General features: G+C 46.6%; 1 protein-coding gene across 1 annotated transcript; it reads right to left on the reverse strand.

Moving 5' to 3' along the window:
* Window positions 1–15,428: 15,428 nt before the first annotated feature.
* LOC144168204 (uncharacterized) lies at window positions 15,429–18,641 on the reverse strand. Its single transcript, XM_077697239.1, has 2 exons — window positions 18,437–18,641; window positions 15,429–15,577 (listed from the first exon to the last, which is right to left on the reverse strand). The coding sequence occupies exons 1-2, from the start codon at window positions 18,639–18,641 to the stop codon at window positions 15,429–15,431; spliced, it is 354 nt and encodes a 117-aa protein (XP_077553365.1).
* Window positions 18,642–19,944: the final 1,303 nt, after the last annotated feature.

Here is a 19,944-nt window from a genome sequence, read left to right on the forward strand (position 1 = left end):
CAGAAGTCATCTCTCTGAAGGCTCGGCGTCCCCCGAAGTAATTCCTCAAAACCAGTCCAGAGTTCCAGGCGGAAGGTCCGGAAGTGGTCCGAAAGGGCCGCTCCCACAAGGGCACAGGCAGAAGGAAGGACTGGTCCACGAACTGCAGCCAATTTCTGCGCAAGAACAGCTGACTGCGCGAGGCCACGTCTACAAAGGTCAGCTGAGCCCACCCGGCCTTATAGAGGACGGAAAACCGAGTAAGCACCTGCTCAAGAAACCACCTGAGCGGCGCAAAAGCCATTCAAAAACGAATGGTGCCATTGGATCCTTGCAGAAACGACGACGATCCATCCTCAAGAGCGCTTTAAACCGTGTGTTGTCACCTCTGGTCCGTTCCCCACCGGACCGGAGTGCCCGGCCGGAGGCGCAGTCACCGCGAATAAAGTCTCAAAGAAAGCTAATCGCAAATCCAAGCGTGAGACACAAAGGATGTTGAAAGACTCATTTGTTTCGCATGGAAGACGAAGCAGCGTCAGCGACCGCGCAGCCAACGCCGCAGAGAAGGACCGAGAAGGGAATAAGCCCACCTTGGAGAGGAAGCAGCTGAAACAGACCAGGAGGCCATCTTTAGACGGCGACTTGGCCGGTCAGCGTCAGGAAGATCATGGGATGACTAGAGCGGCTGACCTCTCCCAGGCCCAGGGGTCACGACTCTTTTCACGTCAGGAATCGCTAGCCAGTCAAGTCGTCATACTCGAGCGCTACCTTGGAACGTCCGACATCCGCCACCAACTAGGAAGGAGGACTCGGTGGGCGGACTGCGTCAGGTGGGCGCAAAGCGTATGCCTCGCCCTCGGCGTCCTCGCCACGGCTCTGCTGTGCGCCTCAGTGCTCTACACGTTCAACCAATATGGAGCTACAACGCCCTACACTCTCTTTGAAATAGAAGGTGAAAGCCTACCCACTGTTAGTCCCATCGCTGAAAGAGAGGATAAAAGCCTACCCTCTGTTGAAAGTTCTCAAGTCTCTTCGACTACCGAGGTGACGAATTCGACGGAGAGGGAAGGCGCAGGCACTACGGACATTATCGAAATTGTGACTGGCACAACTGATGCCGTACTGACACTTAATTCTTCTAACGAAATCACGGCAGCAATGAGTTAACCACGGCCTGATGAAATAGCGCGGGCGCTTGTTGGTGGTAGGTGACCACCCCTCACTTTTAGTACACAAGACGGAAAAATACTTTGAAATTTTTACCGACAGAAAACGCCATCTGATTGTGCATTTTCAACTGTAGTCTTTTAAAATGACACGTTTTAAAACAATTGATTAAATCGACAACTCTAAGCCGGCTCCTCTCCATGAATTGTTCGAGAAATGTGCAGATATTTTAGCACCGTCTTTAGTAACACGATTGGCGAACTTGAACATGTTCGAAAAACAGACATTGTTTCAGCATCATGAAGAATGTATTTTACGCGATGTTCATAAGGTTATCCTGGTCTATTTCAGTCCATTGCTCTTTATTTCGATCCGTCACGAATCAATTCCTCGGAGTACCTCTGTCTGCATATGTGTGTTGGAGTGGATAGCCTATAGCGGTATTTATTACAAACTCTTTACTGCTCCGTCTTATTTGCATTTCTTTCTTGCTTTGTTTTATGTTTTGGCGCGGATTCCCGGAGCACACAAATTGTGTCCCAAGACTGGCCCGTCAATGTCTGCTTGCTTGCATGTCCCGCCAGCATCCATGTTCTGGGCGCCACTGATCATGTGTGGAACAGCCAACATTCGGCGACCAGCCTTAGGTTTCCTGCCCCCCGTGTTCAGACGCACAAGGCAGGTACCCGGCTGCCAGATATTCAGTCTACTTTCAGCGGGCGATGTTCGGAGAAAGAACGGCCGATGTATGATCGTAGGGCATCCGTTTCTTTTTTGGGAACTGTTGTTCTTCCGAAGCACGGCAAGAGACCTGCTCCAGAATATTCGTATTCCTGTGGCAGTTGGTGTTAAGGCTGCACGTGTTTTTTTGTTTTCTGAGACAATATATCAGTGAACCTCCATCTAACAGAAAATAACTACCATATTGTACGCATGCGCGCTCAATGTAGGAGTACGCATGTTTTTGCTGAATGGTGTACATCAGAGGTGGTCGATACGCTGGAAAACATATAGAATAGGGAAGTTCTTTTTGTTTTAGCTAATTAGCATTGTTAACTTAGCGTGAGGAAAAGAAGATGTAACTTAAATGGTAAAACATGAAAGATCGCAGACGAAACCTCAGGTGGAAATTTTTTTGATAATATCTATACTCGGATACAACTCAAGAAAAATGCGGCCTTTTCTCATCAAAGGACCCCCCTCCAGCCAATGGTGTCACCGTATCAACGTGACGTCATGGACCGCCTCTACGCCACGTTCACGGAAGAAATCGCAGAGCATGTTCTTCCGCGCTTACGAACTTCTACCAAAATGGCCACCTCCGGTGTTCGCGTCAATCCATCGGCGGCGTCCGGCTCTGAGAATGATTTTTAGTGCCGTTCAGTCGTATTCCTTGTTTGCGTGTTGTGTGCAGTGTTCTTAACATGCTCGGTAACGACAATCGCTATGGTGTTTTTTCTTCTGCTTTGTGAGCGACCGGCGTTGCCGGGAAATAGCTGCCGCTGCAGGTACTGGATTCTGTGTACGCTGTGTGATACAAAGCGGTCGTTGTCATACTGTGCGGGCGTTTCGTCTTCAGTGTAAATCGCTTCTCCTTCTACCGTTTAGTCCCTTCTGTGTCTATGCTGCCCACGTTATCGCACCAGTGACTGCGACAGGGGCGATAGCTCCTTGTTTATTTCTCGTAGATTACGCCAGTCGTAAATATTACTGTTGTGCATAGCGCACGTTAATGCCATGGAGAGTTATGCACGCGGCGAAACGCAAACAGCGCGACATCGCGCGCTGCATTTCGGTAGAGCATATGTCGAGCCGTGTGTCCCAAGTACATGCCGGGCGCAAGCGTATTGCCCACATTGTGATCAAGTCGCCAAATACAAGAAGCTGAATTATCGCGTTTTTTGAACGTGAATGCGTATGAACTTTAGCTTAGCTGCGTGATGTGATTTAATATGCCACCTTTTCTATTTTGATTCCCGGTTACGCTGAGATTCCATTGTTAAATGTGTTATTCCAATGGTATGTTTTCTTCGCCTGTTTTATGTTGGAGCACTTTATATTGTTGTTTTGGACAAAAACCTTTGTGAATTAAATACGAACAGAGATATGCGTTGAGTTTGCATTGTCTACGATAATAAAGATTATACATGAGTATTACCACTGTAAGTTCAATTTCATTGTCTTGCTTAGGCTTCGCATATGAGCTGTGCTTCGCGATAGTGAAATTTCATGGGCTAGATTGAACCGGTATGATTAGCTGCAACAATGCATGTGGAGACGTGAAACACAGCACTGAAATCAAATAACCCACCTTTCAGCTTTTCCTACACATGCGCATGCATATTCTTCACCAAATCAAAATCTTGCATCACAGATGTGCATTGTTACAGCTATATAGGCACTGCTCGCTTTGTGTTTATGTCAAGTAAGAAGCTGCTGCTGTAATAATGATCTGCATGCATGTGCTGTAAATTTGAGATAGAGCATTTAGGGCGGAAAAAGTGAGCATTTCACCCATTCTCCCTGTTGCATCACAAGTGGCTGCTGGAACGAGAAGCTCGTTTCTCCAGCAGTGCTCAACATCTTGGATGCCAAGTCGAACAGTAAGCTGCTGCTTGCTGCAGTGCTGTTCACAACGCAACACGTGCAATGTGTACGCATATATTGGGAGTGTAAATCACAATGACAACACATCAATTGATGCCAAATTCATAACACGGGCAATGAAGTATGTTTGAAGGGTTACTTAGTGATCTGTACCATAAAAAGCTATCTGCACTGGTTGATGTATGACATGTCGGTTGAGTGGATGCATGGAAACACACATATGGTACATGTCGCTCCGCTGAAACTGGTCAATGGATATCATACTTTTCTTGTCACGCAAGAGCCAGAATCGGATAATACGCTCAGGAAGAAATTTATTGTCTTGCCAAAAATGCACTACATGAAATTATTCCCATACATGGGAGGACAGATTTCAGCCAACGTAGTTTCCTCTTCCCAAAGCTTTGGGAATCGTCTTCATTAACGTTGTGCTTCTGTATTTTATCAAATGGCTTAGACCACAGATAAAACCCATTTACCCTAATTCCTGCGTAAGACAGCAGATAGCAGCTAAACAGAACCAAAGTAGAAATAAAACACCGAAGCAACTTTTCTGGTCCTCATTGCTGTTATGTCAGATTTGGCTCACACAGCTAAACAGACGCACAGCTGAATTATGCAGAGCAAATTAAATGAGCAATAAGAGACTGAAGCAGATTTATTAGTTCTTAGCGTTCAATGAGAAGACAACTTGGCTCAGCCAGCTACACATGTAGACAATGTTCAGTTAGATGCTTTCATGTAGGCATTTTATTTCCAACTGTTTCTGTATCCCATACGTGCGTAAGTGTCGAAACAATGTAAAAAACTTGCAGTGAAAACTCAAACTAGTGTCTTGTCCTGTAGGTGAAACTTGCCTTTATCAGCATTTACAGTGTAGCCCCAACGCCAGACACCGCAGAAGTGATTCTGCTTGAAGGGAATTTGTGAACTCGCTGGACTCGGCTTGCACACACCTCATGCTATACATGCGAATAGTCACCCTCCTCGTGCAGCGAAAACTATCGCACAGTGTAATCGTGGCTTTACTTCCAGAAAATAGTTTGGAACAGTGCGGGTTTTCTCTAGCTCGAGATGTACGGTTTCCTTTTATGAATACACCTGCCATGCAGAATCCTGTCATGACTGAACTTATTCGGCTGAATTCCTGCACCACACTTATAACAAATGAGATCAGAAACCAAGCACTGCAACAGCCTTTTCTTATTCTCATAGCTACATATCAAGGCAGTCAACCATGAGCCAGCACCACACAAAACACCGCTCCGTTCACTACAGCAAATTAGATCATAACCCGATTGTTGAAATAGCTTCTGCCACCCTCACTGTTATACTGGAAGATCCCTGTTGAGTCTACGACACAGCAGACAACACGGAGTAATGGAAAATGAGATTACAAACCAAACATTGCAATGGTCTCTTCTGATTCTCACATGCCAAAGCAATCAACCCTGAGCAAGTTACGCATCACACACAGGCTGCTTAGTTAACTCCAGAAATAAAGAAAGCACACACACAGCATATAAGGTCTTCTCTGCTGTCTGAAGGAGTTTCTTGATTCCGCAGCTATGGAAACACAGGTATTTAAGCTAAACACCGCACTCTACCCTAACTGAACTAGGCAAAGGAGGCACTGGCGAATAGGTCACAGCCTTACACATCTTGAAAGGACTCGATAGCAGATAGGTCACTGTTGGAGTCCATGTCTTCACCCAGATGTATTATAATAGGTTGAACATGCGCACTTGCTCCACCGTCTCCTCTGAACTTTGTTTCAATGCTGATCACATGCTGAACAGTGTTTGCCCAGTGCTGAGCTGTTACCTTGGCAACTTCTTCCCTCAGGAGCACCTCTACATCTGGCAGCCTAAATGTGGCATGTCTTGCTGCGACGCCTGGCTTCATCTGTGCCCATATGCGCTCTGTAGGACTGAGCTCACAATGGCAGGGCTCCCGAATACATGCTGTCCTTTCAGCTGCACCGTCAATACGTTTCCTGATTTACCGTGTCTTAACAGAGGCCACAAGGCTGAGGAGCTCCTTTTTAGGCGTTTTTTCATCCCAAGCAAGTCCTTCGGACGTCACCCAGTACTGACCAACATTTTTGCGCGAAGTCGTCGTAGGCACTGCTTCTTTCAGCCACGAGTGGTACGAGGCATTGTCCATGACAATTACACTACCGAGTGGCAGTTGTAGCAAAACGGCCCCAAACCACCTTTCAAAGCGGATGTCGTCCGTTTCCTCGTGGTAATCGCCTGCCTTTGTACTCCGAAAGATGTCCAGGCACCCACTGACGAAGCCGCCCTCGCTGTGCGTTACAATCAGGCGCATTCCTTTCCCTGACGGCTGCTTCAAACCTGTCGTCAGACCACGCATGAAGGCGTCGTGGTGGGAAGCAACCATCGTGTCCGTCAAACAGTCGATATCGTGTGTCCCGCATTCACTCAGGTTTCATCAAAGTAGAATATTTTTTGATCTTCAATCCTGTACCTGGCGATGTCGTACAGGTACTTCTGCTGCCACGCGACAGTGTCGTGCCGCTCGATCAGCAGCGAGTTCCGGCCCCTCTTCTCATACCTGAACCCGATGTCATTCAGCAGCCGGCGCACAGTCCATGGCTTGAGAGAAGTAACATCGCCGCTAGTGTTGACATCCGCAGCAATTGCCTTCACTGTCGGGATCCTATTGCGGCGAAAAAGGCGATGCATGGACGACCGCCATGCGCACTTCTTGAAGTCGTCCTACACTTCTGGGCATCGTCTCTTTCCAACGCTTCGCGGGCACTTTCGGGAGGGCGTCGAAAGATTGCCATCGTTATTTTTCATCTCCTTTTTTACGTCCACCACCAAACTCACGCTGATTCCATGAAGATCGCTCGTTGTCGCGACCGTTTCTTCAACGCTGCGCTCCGGGTGTAGATGCCGCAAGCGAACGTACGCGTTCCGGATCATCTCCCGTCCGCAGCTGCAGATGACACGGAGCTTTTGTTTTAAATGCAGAGAATTTCAGTAACACACGATGTCACCCGCGTTGACGTCCGTCGTAGTCCGCACACGTCGTTGTCCGCACCCCTCCCCCTACACTATATAAAAAAAATACTATCCGGCGCGTGGTTTCGATCCCTCGACCCTGCGGGCTGAACGCAATGTACATGGTGCTCTACCCACTGCGCCACAAAGCCGACACTGAATGGGAGGCTACGAACGCGCCTTATATCCTTGTCTCATTCAAACTACGTCAAGAAGGTACTGATACAACGCATTCACTACTACCAACTCCCCAAACATTAAACGTTAACGCAATACACCCACCCCCTATGCGACGCATTTACTCGAGTCCCCCTCGCGGGGAGATGGGCCCAATTTTTTGTTGTATCATCGGTGTGGCCTGGATGGGAACGCACCACAATCCTACCGTTGTCAGATGGTGGAGGGATTGGCACCAAAGTGCCGCACCCTAGAGCAGCAAAACTCAACCAACCATCATCATTCAACTCCGAATCCTCAGTCGAGAACGATAACGCAGACTCGCACCCGGCTTCTTCGGGCTACAAACCGGAAAAGGGAACAGGCAATGCATAAAACCGGAAGCAAGCGGTTGAGGGAAATCCCGGAAGAGCAGAAATTTACCATCAGCAATAAAATTGAAACTTACAACTCCGGCTGACGAATAAGTTTTTTAACGTGTTGCATTATATTGGGAAATAAATTATTTTTACCTAAGGTTCTTATGTCGGCTCAAAATATAGGCGTCCTGAAGAACTACTTTTTGGCGCGGACACACTCAGAAAAGCTTGGCTCCGACCGCTGCCTGCAGGTGCAAGGCGGTCGGCCGCGACGTCACGTTGATAGAGCGGCACCATTGGCTGGAAGGGGGGTACTGGAAGTGGGGGATTGGGCTACGCCCCTTTTTTCTTGACTTGTATCCGAGTATATCATTCAGAAACTGGAATCGATGAGAAGTATATCCAAACGCCATTCTACCGCTCCCTTCTTGAATTCCTTTGAGAGACCGGGGCCCATGTATATTTGTAAATAAGTTATTTTTATGCGAACGGGCATTCTATCGCAAAAAAAAAATCCCAAAGTGGGAGCACAATCTTAGGCTAACTTATTAAATATTATTTAAAGTGACGCCTTGCGCGTTTCATTTTTGCTTAGAACAATGCGAGAGTGAAATTATTTTCCACATATGATTGTAACCATTGTTTCTAAAGACGACTTTCACCCCGCTTTGTGAAAACATTTTGTTATTTGCTGTCAAATTTGATGCTTACTTTTATGCACCCAACTGCTGTAATACATACAAAGGAGAAGCAGGTGTCAAATAAATAAATGCATGAAATAGATACACGGTAAAAAGTGCCCTTTTGTTGGCATCCTTTAGCAAATAGTAATAGCAAAGTACAACAATGGTTTTCCTTGCCAAAACGGGCTAACACGCAGCCATTGACACTCCTACAAGGGCGAAAGCGTGGCCAGAGCAACGGCTAGAGGGTAACTTTCTGCTGGCGCTGTTTTTGAGGGGCCTGTGAGAAATGCCACGTTGCACTCTAAGGCTTGAGGAATGTGTGTATACACAGTGCCGAGCCGCAAGTTCGCTCTCCGAGGGGTTGAGAGTTTTACGCATTCAAACTCGATCAATGAAATATTAATTATATTTTATTCGTTACAGTATATAAAGTTTGCTGTACGCATGTTACCATTGCTATGTTATAGGTTTGAAACAAATTATAAAATTTTAGTCTTGCACATTTTCATGCGTGAACACAGACTTGGATAGAACTGCAGCCACCAGAAGCGGGTCGTCATTAGCAATATGTCAACAGTTTTGAGAGAGCTACAACATTAGAGGAAAACTAAGTTCTTTTGGACTATTATGTAATGTGCACATAACTCAAGAATAAAACATCAAAAATCGATTGATAATGAAGGTACTTCTCGTATCTCTCTTAGAACCAGCCCTGTTAAAGCTCATCAGAAGAGTTGATCAAGCATAAAATTTCGTTATAAGAAGAATTGTAAAAAACTGGACGCAGTTTTTGTGTGAATTAAATTAGATGGAGTTTTCATGAATGTTTTGCGGACTGCCAAAACACTTCGTGAAGGCATGCATGCAGGTTTTATATACAACTAAACTGGTCACGGAACTGTTGTAAGAATAGTTGATTTAGTCAGAGCATGGAAGTGTCCAGGAAGACTGTCTTTAAAGAAATTGGTCAAAAGCGGCCCTTTAAATTTTGTGAAATTCAACACACTGAAGTAAGCGCCCTCCGCCCCCGTCGTTATTTATTACAGCTGGGCCGCCGCACAGAACATATTAGGACATGGACAATACAACTATTCCAGCTGTAGAAAAGAAATAAATATTTTCTGCATCTGATGGTAAAAGGGCACAGCAATTGTAGGCACGACAAGTTGTCAGCAGTGCTTAAAAATGAATTTTGCTTTCAACTGAGGCTGATCAATAAACAAGGCTGCGCTGATGGCTGAACGGCTGGTGGTGTCGTGGTCTCGTGCGAGCTTGCTTTCATGTGGGTGCCACGGACCCAAAAGAGTGGGTTTTGCTGCTGCACAGTGAGACTGAGCCATCTGGTTGCTGTGCATGCAGTGGTCATCCACCGGCCTCAGTAGAGTTAACGTACTGTGGCTGAATTCCAATGCCTGCAGCATGGCCGAACTTGCCTCTGTGGTGCGGCTGGAGTTCGACGACCGCATCTGGGCTGACCTACGGTGGCAATTCTTCGGCCACACACGTTAGCCGGTCGACTGGCCGAGGTACGGCCACGGGAGTACGGCCGTAAATGGTCTAAAAGCCGACATTTGTACACGGGCCTTACACTTCTTCCGGAAAAAGGCGGGATAGAAAATCACTCGTCAGCGTACATCGCTCGAAATATCCAGTGCAGCCTGGGAATCACGTTGACCTTGATTGAATATGGGGTTTAAGGTGGCAAAGGTGCAAAGGCAACGAGGCGCGCCGTAATGCAGGGCGCTGGATTTATTTTGACCACCTGGGGCTGTTTAACATGCGGTGAGATCTCGAACGCACGGGCGTTTTTCACTTTTCGCCTCCATTTGAAAGGCGTCCCCCGCGGCCGGGAATCGAACTCGCGAGCTTGGGCTCAGCAGGTGACTGCCATATCCACTGAGCCACCACCGCTGGTGAATTGCCTTGACGTGATTTTTTAAGCTACACCGTGTTTGTGTTTTTCTTAGTTTTTGTTGGTCGTCCTCCAGTAAGAAATACGTCGGCAAGGAGCCACAGGTTGCCTAGAAACATGGACACGCGCGGATGGTGAGCACATTGTGGCGAAAACACGGTAGCGTGGTTAAAGTAGGCCGTGGCTGCTGTCGTGCTGGTGCAGTCATGAAAACGAAGTTTGAGGAGAAGCAAACTTTGTGCACAAGTATTTATATCTCCATCTCATTGTACAGGAAGTTCGACCGTACGCACGAGATATTAAATAAACACGCGGGGTCCGACTTCTTTCACCCTTTCTCTCAGCGGCTGTCATGCACCACACAATTCTTGAGAAATTATGGCACTGACGGCAGACGCGACGACCAGAAGCTCGCACAGAGAGGGCACGTTTCCCCGTCCCACAGGGGAATGTCCAGATGATTCCGGTGAGGAAATTTGTTTTCGCCCACTGCTGTTGAAGCGTCGGGTTGACTGTTTTCTTTTGGTAATTCGTTGTCGGGATGCTTTTCAAGCATATCAAGCATCGTCAGACATGCCTCTAAGGACAGGACAATGAAAAGCAGCACGCCGCCGAATAGCCCAGGAATACTTAGTCTGCCGTTGAGTGGGAGGCGTCGAGCAATGTTTTTGTAAGCATTTCCGCTGAACGTCGCATGCGGCATTGCATGTCGATGCCTCAGGGCCCCGAAGTCGCCGAAAGGGCAGCATAAGTTGCCAGCATAACTCGCCACCATACAGCGGCAGCATAAGTTGCCGCCGCGCCATTGCTTATACGTCGGTGCCTTGAGTCAATGGCAACACTCGAACGGACGCCCCATAGAAGACGGTCGAAGAAGAAAGGAAGGCGGAGAGATCGAGGCAGGTGCGGGTGGAATCACCGGATTCCTAAATGGGGCAAAAAGAGTGGGTTATGCAGAAAGAGACATATATATACCTTCCTTTATTATTTCATTTCTGCTTCAGCTCGTTTGAATTGTGGGAGGGCAATAATTATTGGGAAGGTTGGGTTTTAATCATAAAGGACATTTATTTTACGGCCTGTCTTTCCAGAGATAAACTGGAATTTAGAGGACCTCATGAATTACAGTAAGGTATTTAGCCCTGACCAATCCCCCCTGTGGGTAAGGGACACGAGGCCGCAGCCCCTGCAGGAGACATTTGTATCTCCTTTGACATTGTATCGTGCGCATAAGTGTTTATGTCCAAATAAATATTTGATTTAGTTTGTTGGGATTTGATGTGTATTTGAGCCCAAAACGCCACAGTAGTATCTCAATACTCTACAAACTCTACGCCATTAGTCAGGAGCTTTGAAGGGCATTTTTCCCTCTTCCGAAAATTCACAAAGCCATGAATTTGAAAGGTAATAGTTGTAGCAGGTGTCACATAGCGTGTCACGTCGCGTTGTGCGTGACATCCGGAAGTGACGGCACGCGAGTAGAAGCGGTGCATACCGTCCGTGGAGGCAAGTGAGTTGTCCAGGCTGAGGGGTGTGTTTGTTTGCGTGGTGAAGAAGCGCTCTGTGCGTCTCCTGTGCTTCGATCCCTCATCTTGTGCTGCGCGTCGACACTTCGCTATATACTAGCTCGCCGAAACCAATACCATGTTGAAGAAATTCGTGCAGGAAGGTGAAGAAACGGAAGTGATGGCAGCGACGCACACACGGTGTAACATAAACGTAGACGGATAAAGTAATTCGTGGTTAAGAAGTTTCAGCAAAGAAGGTGTTGATAAATATCGCCACGCTTTGGCTTCGAAAAAACGTGACACGTTTAAGTGTCCCCCACAGAAATATTTCATCTGTTCGAGCAGTCGGCTAAGCACGGGAGGCGGGATATTGTTCCTTAATTCACGCAATGTGCTTGGATCGGGAAGTTTTGTGATGTAAATAACAGTCACAAAGTTAAATGCTGGATTTATTATGATATGTTTATTTTGTTTCACCTTAGTTATTTGTTTGTTGACTGATCATAGCTAGGCGTGTGTAGCGTTGTCCAATTTATATTGGTTAAAGGAGCCATGAAGACAAAAATATAAGTTGGGTTTATTAGAATGACTGCTTAGTCCCGATAACAATGATACCAATATCATCACAATCTTCGAACAAATAACGGAGATATTAACGAAAACGTGTGAAGCAGTCGCGACCCCCTAGCCAATTTCCCGCAACTTTTCTATGACGTCACGGAACCTTGTTTGTGCGATTGGCGGCCGCCTAACTGACCTGTCGCGACGACACATGACTGGACGTCTGTAATGGGGCCTCTACTTCCATTTGACCGCATCACTTGAATGCTAACGGGCAGTTAACGCACTGAAAATTATGTTTTATTGTTGGCCCGTGTGACGTCATTCTTGCTCATAACACGTCACTGTGGCGCAAAATTTGAAAGTTTTTAAATACTTCTTGCTTTTTTTTTGTTAAAAAACATCTTTTGTGGCTGTAATGGAGCTGAGTGAGATACTGAATCCCAGTTCTTTCAAATTAAATGAAGTTGTATTTTCTCTTCATGGCTCCTTTAAGAGCTTTCGTGGCAGGTAACCACAATTGACATGATGAACTGGAAGAAAAAAAAGCGGCATCCATGGCTGGCAAAAGTGAATTTGCTGGAAGCTCATTGTTCCCCAAATTCCCTCCAGTGAACCCCTGAAGAGCTCCAGGTGGACAGAGTGAAAGGACGTCAAGCAGGCTACTTAGATATGGACTTAATGACAAGGAAGGATAGCTATTTTATCACGAAGTGACGCCTATTCCGACGGAAGAACTACCGATTACACGGGGCCCCCCGACCAAGGCCTGCTGAAACCGCTCGGCGGGCTACAGAACGACCTAACGAAATAGGATGTAATGAACGTACCCCCAGGACAACCCAAGAAATACTGGAATAAGAAAACAATTATTCGAGCTTTTTACAAGCCGCGAATACCCCTGCAGGAAAGCGCACTAGACCATGTTTTGTCACCCCTGGCGTTGCCACCACCGGAGCAAAGTGCCCGATCTAAGACACTACAACAACCGCCGACTATGGAGATGCAACAAAAGATCATCGCATTTCCATGTGGCCTCGACCGCAAAACGTCAAAGGAGAGGCTTGTCGTGCCTCGAGGACAGAGCAGCGTTCTCCATCCGGCTGCCGAAACACCTGGGGAGAAGAGAATCGAGAAGCGCAGAAAGCCGGCTTGGCGATGACGGAGCTGGGAAAAAACCAGGCGACCACCTCTCGACGGCGACGCTGCGGGAAAGCAACACGAAGATCGCCAGCTTCTGCTTGAAGCGCAGAGTACAGAGTATAGATTGGGGAGCCGTAGGCCTGGGCTGGGCCAGCCTGCTTCCCCCGCGCAGCTCCTGGAACCCTTGCAGGCGGGCCAGGCAAGGGAATTGTGGCATATGATAGCGCCATTGGCGGGAGGGGTCAGAAGACAGGGCGCAGCTTTTCATCCGTATCATCCCTCTGACGGTATGACAGCCATTCCCTTTGAAAAGCAGAATTTTCTTTACCAGGGTTGCCAGCATGCGTCTTCAAATCAAGTATCTGTTGTGCACACGGAGAGCTACTATCCTCAGGTAATGCCGCAAAGCCTATGTTTAAGTGAAGAGTCGCTGCATACTCCTCCCCTCATCATGCTTGATCGCTACTTCAGCTTGTCTGAGCAGCGCAGCTCAGCAAAAGAAATGCAGCCTCGGTGGATGAACTGCATCAGTAAGGCACAGAATGTCGGCCATGCTTTTGTCGTTGTCGCCACGGCTTCAGTACTCTATACCATCAACGAGTATGTTGCTCCAAGCGCATTGGCCATTATCGAAAGCGTCAATGAAAGCGTCCCAACTTTAACGCCAATCGACGAGAGTCCTCAGAACTCTTCGTTCACAAATGTGATAAAATCGCCGCATACTGAAGACCCAGGCGGAATGCCCCTTTTAGAATTGGATAATGATGTTGAGGATGGCTTGGGGCCTCGTAATAATGCTTCCGCAAGTGCTAGAGCTGTCCAATTGACACCGGCCGACGGAATAACGGGGCCGCTTGGGCGTTCTGGCGATCCACCCCAATTACTGAAAATGCACAAGACGGAGGCCAACAACACCAATCTTCACAAGGAAACAGTGACAGAGGCGTTACGATTTTTCTGCAAAAGCTGATTGTTTTCGAATTGTTAACTGTAAAATGAATCTGGTTCTTTACGCCATCGAATAAATCGCGAAATATAAGCAGGATTTTGAATATATCCTGAGTCGCATCCTGTGTTGATATTGAGGCACGATGCGCCATTCGGTTTGCCGAAACTCGCGACAGAATGCTCAATATCGCTATGAGCAATAGATTTTACATGATGGTTTTAATCCTATAGTGCCTTATCCCGATGCATTGATTTTGATTCTATCAACGATAAAATGACGAAGATACGATAGAAATGAAAGAGAGGGAAATACAGTGTCACAGAAAATAGCCCTGCGAGCAAGTCGCTCAAAAACTAAGAAATGAAAGAAAAAAAAGACGGAAATACGATGTAGCAGTGAAGACATTGTTAATAAGTACCGCCAGGCTTTCACCTTCACAGAAAGTACGAAGACTTAAGTGCCCCGAGGAATTCCGCCACGAGCTTTTGGGCATGCCCTGGCATTGCCTGAACAGCGGCACGCTCTCCTTTTTTTTCTGCTTTATGTCAGTGAGGCCCGCATGCTTCGTCGCATCCAAAGAAATTTTAAGTGTCGTTTCTCGGCTAAAAATGAAGCCTTATAATTCCGAAACTGGTGCTTTAATGGGTCATTCACGTTATTAGTTAAAGCGGCACTTGAAGGAAGCTGAGGAAGTAGCAGTAAATAATTTTTTCTCGTTGGGGAATGAGTGTGGCCCTTCAGGTCAGGAGCTGTAGGAGCAATATGGTGATCTCTGCCATGGAGACCTGTTGTTACTGGGTGCCCAAGTCAGCGCTGGTCGTCAGTTTTACCCGCATTAAGAAAGGCCTGGCTTTGTTCCTATGAGCATGGTGTATATCCTTAGAGTGATTGATTTTGCTATCTAGTACCCATGCGCTAATTGCGTGATGCTAAATATTGCAAGTATATAGAGCTAACAGCTGCTGCATTCACCTAATGTGCTGCACTATGGGACGGATTTCCCATACTTGTGCTTTTTGAGGCTGTCTCGAATCGAATTAAAAATATTGCTGCGTAAACATTTAATCAATTATCCGTAACGTCCACCGTAAGGGATCTCTAAAAACGGTTCACATTCAACACGCCATATTACGCACAGATGTTTAAATATATACTGCGCAATGACGCAAATAAGAATGACGATGTTTTATCCCAATAATTGGCTTTATTGTGCCCAAGGAAGCATTTATTCAAAAGCTCACTCTCTCTGGAGCTGACGTTGTGCTCTTCTTAGAGTAGGCATAGATGAAAAAAAAGGCCCATACAGGTTAGCCTCTGTATACTGTGGGCGTTTGACGCATTATTACCCAAATTAAAAGAGTTTAGCGCAGTTCAGAGTGCAGCCGTCATCTCCGACGGGACAGCAACGGCTTCCAACGGGGCACGCGGCGTCAACGAAGCAGGTGGTCTCGAAGGGTGCCTGGTGCAAGCACTTGGATTCGTCGTATTCCTGATGGCAGCCTGCACGGAGACAACATATCGGATGAAATATACAAAAATGGAGCCCAGAATTATACGTCGCCTCATTGGATCGACTGCTCACGGCCGCAGTTGGAAGCACAGTACTGTAATATCGCAACACATGAAACCACAATTTATCTCCACTTATTTTTTGATTGGCAACATCGCCAGTGTTCTCTCGGCACAGTAGTTGATCACGTAAGTTGTACAGGGGGTGATACAAAGCAGGCGTGACATGACAGAAATCTTGGTATGACCAAGCGGAAAACAAAGTATTCAAATTTAAAATGAAATAGTTTAAAACTGAACTGCATATCAGAACCGGGTTAGAGCGGTGGTTTGGGCTAGTTGGCGCATACTAACTTAAATTCAAAACAGCGCAAAAAGACGAGACAAGAAGCGATGACACACGGGGCTGACTAACGACTGGTTGCTTTATTCGCGGCATGCGAAATATACCCAAGGAATGAGGCGAGAAGGAAACATGATAAAAATGAAGTGCATCGAACACTACACACAAAAAGATCTATACAGGTGCATTGACCAATTGTTAGCAATTCTGATACAGCGCAGAGATACAAGACGTGGCCAGAGGCGCGAGGCAAGGAAAGGCGAACCTGAAGAGTTACTTTTCTTGTCCCGTCTTTTTGCGTTGTTTTGAATTTCAGTTATTTTTAGTCAATAGGAACGGGGTTAAGACAAAAATAAATGATTGTAGAGGGGGGTAATTCATACTAGATGATAGTGTCTTCACTGTCTTACACCTTTGGAGCCTGAAGTGATCTAGGCACAATAACAATGTATCACTTAATGCTTTTTTAATGTAAATATGCGCCTAATGTAAATGCTTTACAGCACTAGCAGAAACGGGCTGACAGAAAAGGTTATTTTAAATCAATTTAAAGGAGTACTAACACAAAATGTTCGTGGTAAGTTTTTCTCGGTGCTAGAAGTACCTACCAGGCCACTAATCGTAGAACAGCACATTAGGCAGTCTAAAGCAGCCTAAATATTATTTGCTGCAATGTTTTCTCGCGTCAGTTCGGGTTTTGATTACGCGAACACCGAGGCGTCCGCCACGACAGGAGGGCGCTGGTGACGTCCCGTTTTCGTCGCACAACTGCAGGTGTGTACACGCGCGCCCGGACCGGCCGTGGTTTACACCATCTGTACGCGCCAGGCAGCATGGCGTCATTTACAAAATCGTGACGTGATGCACACGCGGCGGAACATCGCGCGCCAACCGCAGCCAGAGCGTTGGCCACGTCTAGGGAGCCCCTGCGTCCGCATCTTGGGTTTAAAAAGAGCAGATGGCGTCAAGCTGATTCCGACTTTGACTGGTTTTCGTTCTGAGCTTTTGCTTGCGTGCAAAGATTAAAATTGACTTAAAATATGTTGTACTGAACCGTTACTGTGGAAAGTTGCTGGCAAATATCTCCATATACAAAAGAAGCCTTTTACTTATTTATCTATGCTTCGAAATTTTGTGTCAGTACTCCTTTACATTACAGGTGAACACGAAGCCTAAATATTCTGTACATCTGGCCCTTTAACTTCAACTCTATTGATACTGGTGAGGAGTTCAAGGGCCTGGACGAGCGAAGGTTTGCCTTGAGAATGCTAGGGAAGGATGGAAGGCAGAGTGGTTAGAGGCCAGAAGGGAGCGCACATGTGGTGAGAGGGGAGGCCAGAGGGAAGAAGGGAAGTCAGCTCATTCCATGGACACACAAGCTAAGCTTCACGGTGGGCAGCCCGACCTCCCGCCTCTCCCTCCGCCTTCCTCCCATTTTAGTTATCGCACCAAGTGTGTGGCTCGTGTGCGTGGCTCATGATCGTGTGTGGCTGGAGACGCGCGTCTCTCAAAAGATCCAGGCAACTACATGATGGCAGGAACAGGTATAGGAGAAGGGTTCATTGGCATGGCGGTATACATATAGGCGCGTTTGCGCTAACAGTCAGCAGCACCGCTTGTGTTCGCGGTTTTGTGATAATGTATACGGCAGGTGGGGATGCCCGATACGCGATTTACTTAACTCGCGCGAGCATTACCTCCCGTGTTACAGCTGTTCTTTTTCACTCCTACTGGACCGGCTACCTTAGCAGTCAAGCGGCCGTAATATGACGGCTGTAATGTGACGCAAAACGTGTATCTGTCGCCTGCTATTCGACTACTGCGACTAATGCACTAATGCACATACTACATAGTTGGTGATGGTTTGTGCCGCAGTTTATATCTCAAATGCAGATCCTGTGTGTTCCCGTTGGCTTTACTTTTATTGGGTTTTTTTAACAGACGGGATGCTTATGCATCCCTAGCAAACTTTCTTCTTACCTTTGGCGCCGTCATGAATTAAACATATTGGGGCTGCACTTGTACGCTTTTCCTAAACCACGTTTGACGGCTGGCTTTACAAACGAAGTGACATTAATTAAGGTACAGTCATGGGCGAAGGAAAAGCGAACACGAAAATATGCTCTAGAACACGCATGATGTGGAAGAGCGAACACATGATTTGAAGTGTGAACAAGTGTGCCGTAGGGCTCCCAGAATGTCATTCGTATTCTTTCGCTTTGGTCACTCACCCCTAAACTACTTCAGCATGAAAAATTGAAGGATGTAGTTGGTGGAGATCGCGTAACAACACGCGTGTCCTACATTTGAGTAGTCACGCTTACAAACAGCTGCTGCTATGGAGTGATGCGACAATTTTGTTTGCATGGTAAGAAATTGCGCAATTTGTGTGTTATCGGTTAAAATCTGCGTCGTCGTATTTCATTTGTTCCTACTGTACAGTCTATCTTTGTGCAGCAAGGCTTTGCTGTTCTACAGTGGCTGCATGGGTAGGCTCGGGTACTTACTTGGTTGATTGCAGTCGTGCTTCAATTCGCAATCCTTGGTGCACTGAGATGCTTCCCACGATGTCGTTGCATCATACACGCATGACTGCTCGCACAGACGAAACTGGTCGACGCATTGCAAGTCGACCTGACCGGATGACACTAATCTGAACGTCGTTGTCGACAGCAGAAACATGAAGGCAGCGAACGCAACACTCGTCGACATCATTGTATCTGGTTTCTGAACGTGTGCCTCGCTAGAGAAGAGCTTCAAACAGCGGACGGTTAGCTCTGAAGGCTGTCCTCTTTATGGCGTTCCGTCCACCCGCATCCCGTTTAAAGAGCAAAATAAGTCCCGTGCAGGTCTCCTCACTCCATTCTCAGTTGCATGCACGTAATATTTTTGTTACTTTCGTATCGTCGTTTTTAATGTGTTTAAAAAAAACTCGAAGGCAAATTAATCTTGGCAGCAAAGAGGTCGTTGTTTTTGCTATATTCGTGTGCTTGGTAAAGCGAAAAACAGCCTTTCTGCCCAGCTTCCCGGGGACGAGAAGCGTAGGGTCAATGTGCCCTGCCCGTAGAAAACCTTGGCATACGAGGACCTGAAGAATATGCGGGCAGAATCTATTTTATGGTGTAAAAGCTGCCCAGCCGTCTTTGAAAAAGAGTTAATGTTTCATCATTTGCGTCTGCCACACACTGACGTTGATCAACAAGAAATGCAGGTTAATAACCTCTTGTTAGGAATGACTTTGCGCGAAGGATGTGGGTGCAACATGGGCGGTTAAGAGTGGTGTGTGAAAACCATGTTCACATTATTGGCTAAGGGCTATTTTGTACAACGAGGTTGTGTTGCTCTAATGTAGCAATGTTTTGTATGCACTGTTACTTCTACCAGAAGTTTGAACTAGTGATCTGCGCACTTTTACAAAGCTGTACTTAAGGCTTTGTGTAATGTTAATATGAACTTAATGTAGATGCTTTACAGCACTATCAGAAACATTTTGACAAGAAAAACGTAATCCTCGAGCAATTATGAAAAAGCTCTTGAAATGATACACTAACAAAAAATTGTAATTGGTTGCCGCACTAGACATCTCGAAGGGTATTGATTTATTCAAGTTTGCGAGACAGTTTCTACCTTCCCCAGACACAGCAACACATTGCAATAAGACTTGAGTTGGTGCATCTAAGGAAAAACTGTTGAAAGTTTGAAAACGCCACATGTTGCACGTAAATGAAACATGATATGCAGCGTGAGATATAATGGGTCCCTTCAGATCTACAAGCGTAGTTTGATTCTACTGCTCACCATTGCTCTCACCTTCTGGTCATCCATATAAGACCTCTATGATCCTGACAATGTCATGCGGCTATGAATTTTGAATGTCGTAATAATGCACTTTATCTCGTTTACGTGTCTCCCTAGGTGCCTGCTTGTGTTCATCAATAAAGTGGACGTGTACGCATGCCCACTTCTGCTTTCTTTAAGGTGACCGCGAACAGTGATCGCAGTACGTCCTCACGTA

Source organism: Haemaphysalis longicornis, unplaced genomic scaffold (genome assembly GCF_048455015.1).
Source record: "Haemaphysalis longicornis isolate Haplotype H1 unplaced genomic scaffold, Haemaphysalis longicornis Haplotype H1 scaffold_2, whole genome shotgun sequence".
Taxonomy (NCBI): domain Eukaryota; kingdom Metazoa; phylum Arthropoda; class Arachnida; order Ixodida; family Ixodidae; genus Haemaphysalis; species Haemaphysalis longicornis.

Coding starts and splice junctions, on each gene's coding strand:
- LOC144168204 (XM_077697239.1), bottom strand. CDS start 18,641: ATGTCGACGAGTGTTGCGTTCGCTGCCTTCATGTTTCTGCTGTCGACA. Junction 15,578..18,436: donor GCACGACTGCAATCAACCAA/GTAAGTACCCGA, acceptor GTCTCCGTGCAG/GCTGCCATCAGGAATACGAC.